General features: G+C 36.5%; 1 protein-coding gene across 1 annotated transcript in view; it reads left to right on the top strand.

Moving 5' to 3' along the window:
- Ndufaf2 (NADH:ubiquinone oxidoreductase complex assembly factor 2) overlaps positions 1–12,782 on the top strand; it is a 181,408-nt gene that overhangs the window by 119,076 nt on the left and 49,550 nt on the right. Inside the window, exon 3 of the mRNA XM_074077434.1 lies at positions 12,201–12,241. Coding sequence (XP_073933535.1) covers positions 12,201–12,241 — 41 coding nt within the window. The remainder of the gene's footprint in view (positions 1–12,200; positions 12,242–12,782) is intronic.

Here is a 12,782-nt window from a genome sequence, read left to right as displayed (position 1 = left end):
GGGTACTCTGTCTTGTTCCTGATTTTAGGGGAAATGGTTTCAGTTTTTCTCCATTAAGTATGATGTTGGCTGTAGGTTTGTCATATATAGCCTTTGTACTGTTGAGGTACATTCCTTCTATTCCTAGTTTTCTCAAAGCTTTTATCTGGACTGGTGTTTAATCTTATGAAAGATTTTTTCTGCATTTATTGAGATGATCAAGTGGTTTTTGTCTTTGCTTCTATTAATATGCTATATTATATTTATTGATTTGCCTATGTTGAACCAGCCCTGCATCCCTGGGATGAAGCTGATTTGGTCATGGTGAATGATCTTTCTTATATGTTCTTGGATTCAGTTTGCTATTATTTTATTGAGGATTTTTGCATTGATGTTCATTAAGGAGATTGGCCTATGGTTCTCCTTTTTGGATGTGTCTTTGTCTGGTTTTGGGATGAGTGTTATAGTGGCTTCATAGAATGAGTTAGGCAGTATTCCTTCCCTTTCTATTTCATGGGAAACTTTAAGGAGAGTTTGTATTAGTTCTTCTTTAAAGGTCTGATAGAATTCAGCAGAGAATCCATCAGATCTTTTTTTAGGAGACTATTGCTGCTTCAATTTCATTTCATGTTATAGGTCCATTTAGGTGGTTAATATCCTCTTGGTTCAATTTTGGATGGTTATAAGTATCTAGAAATTTGTCCATTTCTTCAAGAGTTTCAAATTTATTGGAATATAGATTCTCAAAGTAGTCTCTGATGATTCCCTGGATTTCCGTGGTGTTTGTTGTTATCTCCCCTTTTGCATTATTGATTTTACTGATTTGGGTTTTTTTCTCTCCTCATTTTAGTCAGATTTGCCAGGGGTCTGTCAATGCTGTTTACTTTTTCAAAAAACCCAGCTTTTGTTTCGTTGATTCTTTGAATGGTTTGGTTTTTTTTGGTCTGTATTTAATTAATTTTATTTTATTATTTCTCTCCTTCTGCTTGTTTTGGGTTTTCCTTGTTCTTGTTTTTCTTGGAGTTTGAGATGTAGCATTAGGTCATTTATTTGAGCTCTTTCTGTCCTTTTACTATATGAACTCATGGCTATAAACTTTTCTTTTAGGACTACCTTTGCTGTATCGCATAGGTTCTGGTAGGTCATGTTTTCATTTTCATTAACTTCCAGGAACCTTTTAATTTCCTCTTTTATTTCATCATTGATGCATTGATCATTGAGCAATGTGTTGTTCAGCTTCCAATTGTTTGCCTATTTTCTGTTGTTGTTTTTGTTGTTGAGTTCTAGTTTTAATGCGTTGTGATCAGATAGAATGCAGGGGATTATTTCTATTTTCTTATAATTGCTGTGGCTTGCTTTGTGCCCTAAGATATGATCAGTTTTGGAAAAAGTTCCATGGGCTGCTGAGAAGAATGTGTACTGTGCAGATGTTGGATTAAATATTCTGTAGACATCAGTTAGCTCCATTTGATCTATGATGTGATTTAGTTCTAGAATTTCTTTATTGATTTTATGTTTGGATGACCTATCTATTATTGGTAATAGAGGGGTATTAAAGTCTCCTACTACCACTGTGTTGGAGTCTATATGTGCTTTTAAGTCCTTTAGAGTATATTTGATGAAACTGGGTACTGACTTTGGGTGCATATATGTTGATAATTATTATTTCCTTTTGGTGTATTTCCCATTTTATTAGTATGGAGTGTCCTTCTTTATCTCATTTGATCATTGTTAGTTTGAAATCTACTTTGTCAGATACAAGTATTGCTACTCCTGCCTATTTTCAGGGGCCATTGGCTTGGTAAATCTTCTTCCAGCCTTTTACTCTAAGCCAGTGTTTGCTTCTGTCAATGAGAAGTGTCTCCTGTAGGCAGCAGATTGTTGGATCTTCCTTTTTTTAATCCAGTTTGCCAAATGATGTCTTTTGATGGAGAAGTTGAGTCTGTTGACATTCAGTGTTAATATGTGGTGATTCCTGCCATTTAGTAGTTTTTGTTGTTTAAGGGTTTGATTGTGTACAGCTGAATCGATGCTACTGTCTTATCTTCTCCTGTGGCTTGATACTTCCAATCTTCTCATGGTTTTGTTTGCTTTCATCTTCTGTGTGCAGACTTCCTTGAAGAATTTTTTGTAGTGGTGGCTTGGTGGTCATATATTGTTTTAGTTTCTGCTTAATGTGGAAGATTTTTATTGCTCCATCTATTTTGAATGGTAATTTTGCTGGGTAGAGTATCCTAGGTTTGAAGTTATTTTCACTCAGTGCCCAAAATACCTCACTCCATGCCCTTCTTGCTTTTAAGGTTTCTGTTGAGAAATCTGCTGTGATTTTGATGGGTTTACCTTTGTATATTATTTGTTTTTTCTCTCTTACAGCTTTCAGTATTCTTTCTCTATTCTCTGTGCTTGTTGTTTTAATGATAATATGCCTTGAGGAGGTTCTATTTTGGTAAAGTCTGTTTGATGTCCTGGAGGCTTCCTGTACCTGAATGGGCAAAACTTTCTCAAGATTTGGGAAATTTTCTTTATTATTTTATTGAATATATTACAAATTGCTTTTGCTTGAACCTCTTCTCCTTCTTCAATAACAATACTCGTGATTCTCAGGTTTGGTCTTTTGATGGAGTTGGTGAGTTCTTGCATATTCCTTTCACAGCTCTTGAGTTGTTTGGCTAACATTTCTTCAGTTTTTTCTTTAATTTCTATTTTATCTTTGAGTTCTGAAATTCTGTCTTCCACTTGTTCTAGTCTGCTAGAGTGGCCTTCCACTGTGTTTTGTGTTTGTGTTTGATACTTTTTTCTGAGGTTTTCCATTTCTTTGGTCACCTTCCCTTTAATATTTTTTATTTTCATCTTTAATTCATTTATTTCTCTATTATGTCCTCTGTTTCACTTTGGTGTTTATTTAGGGCACCTCTGAGTTTATTTATTTGTTTCTGTGTCTTCTCATGTCCTTTATTTTTGGTGTCTTGAAATTTCTTGAATGCATGTTGTACATTTTGCTTAACCATATCTAGTATCTTCTCCATGAAATTCTCAGTGATTTCTTGCAAGATTTCTTCTTTGAGGATATTTTTGTGGTAATCACTGGGGTGCTTAGTATCATTTACATTGTTTTTTGGGGGGGTCAAAAGCTGGGTGTACATTTCCCTCTGAATCTTGAATTGAATTATTTTTTTGAGGAGAGTGTTTTTCCATCCACTCTTCTTCCCTTCATTCCACTTGGTGCTGGGCAACTATGTTCTTGATAGGCTAGTTGGTGGTTTTAGTCACCTGTTTTCTTTCCCTTGATTTAATTTTTGTGTTCTGACTGTCTTGGTTGTTACCTAGGTTGGTGTGCTATTTCTGTCCCTGGCCTGGAGGAGTAATTTAGTAATAACTAACTCATAGGTTCAATGCCCAACCAGTTGTTTATATATTATATAGAAAACCCCTTGATGGTATTATCTATAAACAGTGGGAGTTGGGGGTTAATGTTTGTTAGGTTAGCTATAGACATTTGGGAGATTGGTGAGGGTGGCACTAAAAGGGGAGGTGGGAAGTGAGGTGGGTGAGTGAGGGAAGCAATGTGGGGGCTGCTGGGGTTTGTGATCCTTGTGTGTGTTTGGGTGTATTTCTGTTGTAGTGTAGGGTGCTTGTGTCAGGGATTGTAGTGGATTGGAGTTGTATAAAGTTGGCACAATAGGTTGGTCAGCAAGTGGTGAGTGTGTAGGAGGGAGGGGTAGTGTGGTGACAGGTTGGGGAAGGTTGGGAGGGAGAGGTGAAGGCAGGGAGAGTGAGTAGATAATAAGGAGCAGAAAGAGTATTTGGGAGGTAGAACAATGGATTGTAGCACAGAAGAAGGTGGAGAGTAGAGGGGATGAGAGTAGGGATGAGAAGATAGTGATGGTGAAGTTGAGAGTACAGAAAGAAAATAGGACTAAAAATAAAAATATAAAACTCACAATAATGTAACAAAAAGAATACAATAAAAAACACCAGGTTTAAGAACAATAGAATTTCAGCCTTAGTTTAAGTTCTTGAGATATTCCTTAGGCATCCAGTCCTGGTGTTGGCATATAAGCAGACACTCTGATGTGGTCTCACAAGGTGATTGGCTCGTGAGTAGTGTTTTGTTCTTCTGTCCACCAGTTTAATTGAAATTGTGAGGTGAGATGGGTTTACCTGATCATGCAGGGTGGTTGGAGGTATTGTTTTCCCTGGTTGACAGTTGTGTTATCCTTCCGCTGCAGCTGCCTGGTCAGCCCCTCCCACAGCAAGGTGAGGCAGTTCAGCTTTGAATGCTGCCCTCCGGCTCAGGATATCAGCTCTGTGGTCCACTATCTGCCCTGCTTCAGGGAGTGGCTTATCGCCTACCCTCTATCAGCCTTTGCTGCCTTTCCTGTGTTTATTTGTTGAGAGTTTGGTGCTGAGTTTAGCTCCTTGCCCTGACCCCTTTCTCTGGTGCAGGTTCAGCATTCCACCTGCCCCCTCTGCTGTCTGTTCTTGATTGCAGTTTGCTGTTTATTTTTCAGTTTTGTTGTGGGGGAGGGATCAGTCTGTCCAGGGGCTGCACTGGTTTATGTTCCCAGGGGTGTATAGGGGAGTCCCATGCGGTGCGTGGTGCTCACCTGTTCATTCTGTCACAGGATTGGAGATAGCGGCAGCAGTGGAGAGAAATGGCACCAACTTTTCTCAGTGCAGCATGGCACGGGGAGGTTTTCCATGGGCTAGGGGTTTAGGATGTTGTAGAGTTTGATTCTGGTTGATGCTCTTTTTGCACTTGATGGAGGAAGGAGAAGAGAAAGAGAAAAGAAAAAAGAGAAATCTCTGTGGGCAAGGAAGGTTTTCCCCTAGGGCTGGACCCACCTTGCTGACTGTGCCTCAGGTTGCAGGTCTTAGATGCAATTAAAGGCTGATTTGAGAGTTAGTCTTTGAATTTTTTTCTGCACCTAATCAGAAGCAGTCAGAATTACCCAAGTATGGCTCCAACATCTCATGGAGGTTTTTGGAGTCACGGAGCTTAGGCTTTCTACTTCTGTACCCTACTCACCATCTTGGATCCCTTGAGGGATTTTTTATACTTGAAAAACATTAATTTATTTTATCATTCTTTTTTTTGAGAACTTTTTTTGTTGTGCTGAGGGGGGTACACTGTAGCATTTACAAAGGTTCTTACAATGGATGAAATATATCATACTTAAATTCAACCCCCCTCCACTGCTCTCCTTCATTTCCCCTCTCCCAATTCCTGGAACAGTATCAACAGGTCTCATTTTTACATTTACATACATGTGTATACAATATTTGCACTGTATTTATACTACCCCTTTCCCCACCACTTCCCTCCTCCCTCAGGTACTAACCCTCCTATCTCTCTCACTCCTGGGCAGAACCTGTTCTGCCCTCCTATTCTTTGATTTTGTAGAAGAAAAAACATAAAAGATAAGAGAAACATGATGTTTTTGTTAGTTTGTGATAAAGACAGCTACACAGGGAGTTTTCCTGTGTTGTTTCCATGAATATATGTATTAAAACCCATGGTGGCTGCAGCCACTTTCAGATTTCTATATTCATTACTGTACAGTGAGCACATCAACCATATTCAAGTTTTTTATTTCCTGCCCTTGCCCTATCCCTCCCGTGCACAGCCTCCTGTTAGTGTGACCCATGTCCCATAATATTGCTGCATTTGTTTTAAGTTTATAATCTGCATATGAGGGAGAACATGCGGCTTTTGGCCTTTTGAGCCTGGCTAACTTCACTTAAGATGATGTTCTCCAGTTCCATCCATTTACCTGCGAATGACAAAATTTCATTCTTCTTTGTGGATGAGTAAAATTCCATTGTATATAAATACCACATTTTTAATCTGTTCATCAGTAGTGGGGCATTTTGGCTGTTTCGATAACTTGGCTATTGGGAATAGTGCTTCAATAAACATGGGCATGCAGGTGCTTGACTCATATTCTTCTGGGTTTATCCTTAGGAGTAGTATTGTTAGATCATATTGCAGATTTATTTTTAGTTTTTTAAGGATCCTCCATACTGTTTTCCACAGTGGTTGTACTAGCTTACATTCCCACCAGCAGTGTATGAAGATTCTTTTCTCCTTACATACTGACCAACATTTGTTGTTGGTATTCTTGATGGTAGCTATTCTAACAGGAATGAGATAGACTCTTAGTGTGGTTGTGATTTGCATTTCCTTTATGGCCAGGGATGATAAACATTTTTTCATGTTTTTTTAACCATTTGTACTTCTTCCTTTGAAAAAGTTCTGTTCTGTTCAGTGGCCCATTTCTTTATTGGGTCATTGATTTTTGGGGGGGAGTTTAGTTTTTCGAGTTCCCTGTATATTCTGCTTATCAGTCCCTTGTCTGATGTATAGCTAGGAAGATTTTTCTCCCATTCTGTGGGCTGCCGCTTTAGCCTGGTGACCATTTCTTTTGTTGTACAGAAGCTTTTTAATTTCATGTAGTCCCATTTGTCAGTCCTTTCTCTTAGTTGCTGAGCCACTTAAGTTCCACTGAGGAAGTCCTTGCCTATGCTTATTGCTTCCAGTATATTCCCTGCTCATTCCTGCACTAGCTTTAAAGTTTCAGGTCTTATATTAAGGTCCTTAATCGACTTTTGAGTTGATACTTCTACAGGGTGACAAATACGGATCTAGTTTCAGTTTTCTGCAGGCACATATCTAGTTTTCCTGGCAACATTTATTAAAGAGGCTGTCTTTTCTCCATCATATATTTTTGGCACCTTTGTCAAAAATAAGGGGGCATAGCTGCATGGACTCAAATCCAGGTCTTCTATTCTGCTCCACTGGTCTTCATATCTGTTTTTGTGCCAGTACCATGCTGTTTTTATTGCTATAGGTCTGTTGTAGTCGGGTATTGTGATATATCCAGTGTTGCTTTTTTTGTTCAGTATTGCCTTGGCTATTCACAGTCTTTTGTGTTTCCAGATAAACTTTAGGGTTGATTTTCAATCTCTGTGATGAATGTCATTGGGATTTTGATGGGAATTGTATTGAACATGTAGATTGCTTTTGGTAGTATAGCGTTTTTACTATGTTGAGTCTACCAATCCATGAGCATGGGAGATCTTTCTTTCTTCTGTAATCTTTTATTTCTTTCTTCAGTGGTTTGTAGTATTCCTTGTAGAGGTTGTTCATATGCTTTGTTAAGTTTATTACTAGATACTTGGTTTTTTTGAGGCTATTGTAAATTGAATTGTTTTCCTATATTCTTTCTCAGTCAGTTCACTGTCGCTATGTGGAATGGCTACTGATTTTTGTAAGTTGAGTTTGTATCCTGCTCCTTTGCTAAAGCTGTTTATGATGTCTAGGAGTTTTTTGGTAGAGTTTTTCAGGTCTCAGATATAAGATCATGTCATCTGCAGATAGGGATAGTTTGACTTCTTTACCTACTTATGTTCTTTTTATTTCTGCTTGCTGCCTTATTGCTCTAGCTATGGAGAGATTGGGCACCCTGTCTCATTCCTGACTTTAGGGGAAATAGTTTCAATTTTTCCTATTAAGTATGATGGTGGCTGTAAGTTTGTCATATACAGCCTTTATTATGTTGAGGTACATTCCTTCTATTCTTAGTTTCATCAGAGCTTTTATCATGAAGTAGTATTGAATTTTATCAAAGGCTTTTTCTTCTTCTGTTGATGATCAAGTGGTTTTTGTCTTTGCTTCTGCTAATAGGCTGTATTACATTTCATGATTTGCATATGTTGAACCATCCCTGAATCCCTGGAATGAAATTGACTTGGTCATTGTATATGATCTTTCTGACACATTGTTCGCTTTGGTTTGCCATTATTTTATGGAGGATTTTTGCATCAATGTTCATTAAGGAAATTGGATGTGTCCTTGTCCAGTTTAGGGATGAGTGCAATATTGGCTTAATAAAATGAGTTAGGCAATGTTTCTTCCCTTTCTATTTTGTAGAAAAGTTTAAGGAGTGTTGGTATTAATTCTTCTTTAAAGGTCTGGTGGAGTTCAGCAGAGAATCTGTCAGGTTCTGGGCTTTTCTTTTTTGGGAGACTCTTTATTGCTGCTTCAATTTCATTGCATGTTCTAGATCTGTTTCGGTAATTAATATCCTCTTGGTTCAGTTTTGGATGGTCATATGTATTTAGAAATTTGTCCATTTCTTCTAGATTTTCCAATTAATTTGATTAAAGATTTTCAAAGTAGTCCCTGATGATTCCCTGGATTTCCTTGGTGTTTGTTGTTATCGCCCCTTTTTCATTTCAGATTTTATTAGTTGGGTCTTTTCCCTCCTCCTTTTAGTCAGATTTGCCAGGGGTTTGTAAATCTTGTTTATTTTTTCAAAGAACCAGATCTTTGTTTCTTTGATTCTTTGTATGGTTTTAGTCTCTATTTCTTTGATTTCAACCCTTATTTTTATTTTTTCTCTCCTTCTGCTTGTTTTGGATTTAGCTTGTTCTTGTTTTTCTAGGGGTTTGAAATGTAGCATTAGGTCACTTATTTGAGATCATTCTGTGTTTTTTTTTTAAATATGCACTCATGGCTATAGACTTTCCTCTTAGGACAGCCTTTGCTTTATCCCACAGGTTCTGAGAGGCTGTGTTTTCATTTTCATTAAATTCTAGGAACTATAACCCACTGAACATTGAGCAAGGTGTTGTTCAGCCTCCAGTTGTTTACATATAATCCACTGCTTCTTTTGTTCCTGAGTTCTAGTTTTATTACATTGTGATCAGATAGTATGCAGGGGGGTTATTTCAATTTTCTTATATTTGTTGCAACTTGTTTTGTGCCCTAAGATATTATCATTCTTTATGAAGTATCAACAATCAGAATTGATAAAGATAATTTTTAAAAGATGAGACTTTATTATAGTCTCTGAAGTAAACACCTATTTTTTTAATGTGATAGCTTTTGAATATACACTGTTCATAAATTTCCATAATTTTGGTTCTGGTCTCCTACTGAATCTGGTGATAGGGTATCTCACTTGTTGTCAATGCTTCTAAAAGTATATTGGACATTTTTAGTGGGATATGGAAATTTAAAGAATGTATAAAGTACTTTCCTGTCTGCTTTTTCTAGTCTCTCTTAGTGATTAATGGGAGTCTTAATTTGCATTCTCACTTTTACACTCATTATAGTTTGTTATATTCCAATAGGAGTACTAAAGTTCAATGAAAATCTCATGCATACTGATGAGAATGCAAATGAGTATTGATGAAACGCTGTTAGGATCTCAAGGCATAAACTGTCCAGTTATCTTGGTAATTCTCTTCAAACAATGGTTACATTATAATGAAGACTGATATAAAATCCACCTTACAGATATAATTAGCAGTCACAAAATCATTATATAATTTATTATTGGATAGATGTTCTGATTCAGATTTTTTTGATGTTTAAAAAAGGTAATGATTTGGACTGGGGGCATGACGAAGTGGTAGAGTGCCTTGTAAGGCTCTGAGTTCAAACCCCACAACCACAATACAAAACAAAAAGTAATGATTTAATATGAGTGCCTTTTTCTATCCTTCTTCCTCCTAACCTTTGCCAGCTTTTACCAGGTCATTTCCTATGTTGCTTGTAACCTTTACTGGATATATAACAAAGAGTAATGCTATCAACCATCACCTCAAGTTAGTTCAAGTGTCTGGTTGTTGTAGGATCATAAATATACAAACTTATTTCAGCAGTTGTATTTTTAAAATCTATGTAAAACAAAGATCATTTAAAATGAAGCAACATTCCCACATTTTTAAATGAATATTATAAAGTTAAAACCAGTAAACTTTAGAAAACAAATATCAGAGTTTCCCCAGCCTCTTTACCTACCTTAGAATTTTTTAATGATTTGAATTCAATTAAAGCAGCTTTCTTTTTCCAACCTCACAAGAAAACTGAAAATGCTGTTTTGTAGACTTATCAATAAGAGAAAATTATAATTTTGAGTTGTTTTTTCTTGATGACATAATAAATATGTATTATGCTGTTATACTTTTTCATCATGTTATATTCATTGGTATATTTCTATTGATTCTATAATATAGAGTAATTTATTAGTAAAAAAGTATAATAACTAATAACAATATTTATTTTAGACAATATAGCAGTGTTTCACATCAAGATATATAGTCATTGCTAAAGGGATTATACTTTTCTTTTGGTGGGACTGGGGTTCATGCTCAGGGCTTCATGATTACAAAGCATGTACTCTGTCACATGAGCCACACTTCCCAGAATTACACTCAATGGTAGCCCTAGCAAAGGTATTGGCAGTCTGTTTCTTTAAAGGACCCAGATAGTATGTATTTTAGGGCTTACAGATTACTTCATCTAATACAGCTACTCAACCCTACTCTTGTCGTACATGCAGATACAAGTGTGGCTGTGTTTTAATAAAATCTTATCTATAGATGCTGAAAATCTGAATTCTATTTAATTTTTATGTGTCATGAAACAGTGTTCTTTTTAGAACTTTTTTCAGCCATTTAAAAACATGAAAATAAGCAGGGGACTGAATTTGGTTTGCTAAATCCTGTCCTAGCAGTTAATTATTCTGAATTAACTTTCCAATATAACTAAAAATAAGCATTTATTGTTTAAAACTTTTTAGAAGTATATGACTCATTGAATTATTTTAAAAAACCAAAAACCTCTTTCTGAGGAAAAAACAATCCACAAATAAGTAAGTAACTTTTTTTGGCCTGTCATACTGAGGTTTGAACTCAGGGTCTCACACTGCTAGGCAGGAGCTCTACTGCTTGAGCCACTCCACCAGCCCTTTTTTGTGTTGGGTATTTTCGAAATAGCGTCTCTCAAACTATTTTCCTGGACTGGCTTTAAACCTTGATCCCCTGATCTCTGCCTCCTGAGTAACTAGGATTAGAGGCATGAGCCGCTGGCACTGGCTGATATGTAACTTATTTTAAATAACTTATTTTGACCACAAAGAAATAACTGAAAAAGTCCATAATCACTTATTTCCTTGACTGCATAGAGCAATTTTACTGATATAGGTCAAATCCTATTACAGTAAATCTTTTTCTAGTGAACATATTTGTCAACAAATATTAAGTATGTACTCTTTTGAGGCATTTGGGTAGCAGAAAAGTAAACCTCCCATTGGTGCATTCTGACCTTGACAGCCTTCCAATCTAATAAAGGATATAAGATCTGGTCAAGTTTTGGCTGGCAATGGGCCAAATAGGAGTGAAAGACAATGAGAAAGAGAATACAGAGAGATTTCAGAGACAGAATTTCAGAAACAGAGTATGAAGGCAGAACATTGGAACTATATTGGAGATTGATGTATGGGATCAGTGTAAGAGAACAGAGCAGGAAGAAATAATTAATCCCAAGCCCATAATTGACCATTCTGTTTCCATACCCACAACCATTTAGAGCTGGGGGTTTTTTGTGTGTGTGTGAAGATAGGTCCTGGTGCTACTTCTTGGATGATAAAAATAGAGTGATAAAACTGATCTGAAGACAAGATGGCAGCTGAATGAACAGAGTTCCAAATTTACTTTCATAACAACCCCATAGTGTAGATACTATTACAGTTTCCATTTTACAGATGGCAAATCTGATGATTAGAAAATTAAGTAACTGGCCCCAGGTGACACAGCCAATAAGTAATAAGAGTTCAAATCTGACTGTAAAACATTCCCCCAAGGCAGCTGTCCCACTCTTTTCCCTTTGCCATAAAGCAGGTAGCATAGTACCTAATAGGCATTTTGCAGATGTGCGGCTCTCTACCTCAGCAGCTTGTCTCTCAAGTGTTAGAGCTAGGGCCTAATGAACAGCTAGGAGGCAGTTGCTTGCTGGAGCAGATCTGAAGAGAAAGCTCTGTAACAAAAGCTTTTCTATGTCCCTCCTTGATAGATGGAGCAATTACTCATTCAAATTTCCAGAATCATAATTTTGTTACTGCCTTGAAGTTTACCATATTGTGATTTGGCCTGTTTGCCATAAATACACTAAGTTGAATTCAGATGATTATGAACTATGACTTTAAGGATAGGAAACTCTGCCCTCAGTCTTGCTTGTATGTTTATTTTCTGTATCCCTTTCTCTAGTATTAGTGCTGCAGTAGAAGGGGGACTTCATCTGTTTGATTCTCTATTATATCTCCAATATTTAAAAAATCTAGGTGCCTAAAAATATCTTTTAGGCATGAGTAAATAGTTTGTATAAATTACAAAGAACTGACATTTAAATAATGTTTTTTTTTTTTTCCTAGCTTGGATTAGAAAAACAAGAAAGATTCCACCTACTATGGAGGTAAGAATATACAGGGGAAATATTCAGCCAGCATGTATTTATAATGGTGTATTTCTCACTTGAGAATCTACTCCCAAGGATACAGAAAGCCTTAGAAAAAAATGCATTGTCCCAAAGTGTTAATCTTATACCACAGAAAATTATTTAAATGTTTTTTAATAAAGTAATGTATCAATTAACTCTACATATTATTTATAAAATATTTTATGATAAAATAAATGCACACTTTATGTAATATAACAAAATTCTTGTAAACTTTGTAAGGAAATAACAAATTTAGAACAATATAAAAACACTTTTTAAATCAAGCATGTTGGCATACACCTATAATTCCAGCTGCTCAAAAGGCTGAGGAGGGAGAATTACAAGTTTGAGGCTAGCCCAGGCAACTGAGTGAGACTCTGGTTCAAAAATTTTTAAAAAGGGTGGGGATATTATATTAACTTTTTGGTAGTGTTTGCCTAGCATGCAAAAGGCCCTGATTCAATCCCTAGTATGGGAGTGGGAGGATGACAAACAAGCAAAAACAAAACAAAAATCC

The sequence above is a fragment of the Castor canadensis genome, chromosome 6 (assembly GCF_047511655.1).
Source record: "Castor canadensis chromosome 6, mCasCan1.hap1v2, whole genome shotgun sequence".
Taxonomy (NCBI): Eukaryota; Metazoa; Chordata; class Mammalia; order Rodentia; family Castoridae; genus Castor; species Castor canadensis.
Note: the sequence above shows the minus strand (reverse complement) of the source record. Positions and strands in the feature narration are given on the sequence as shown.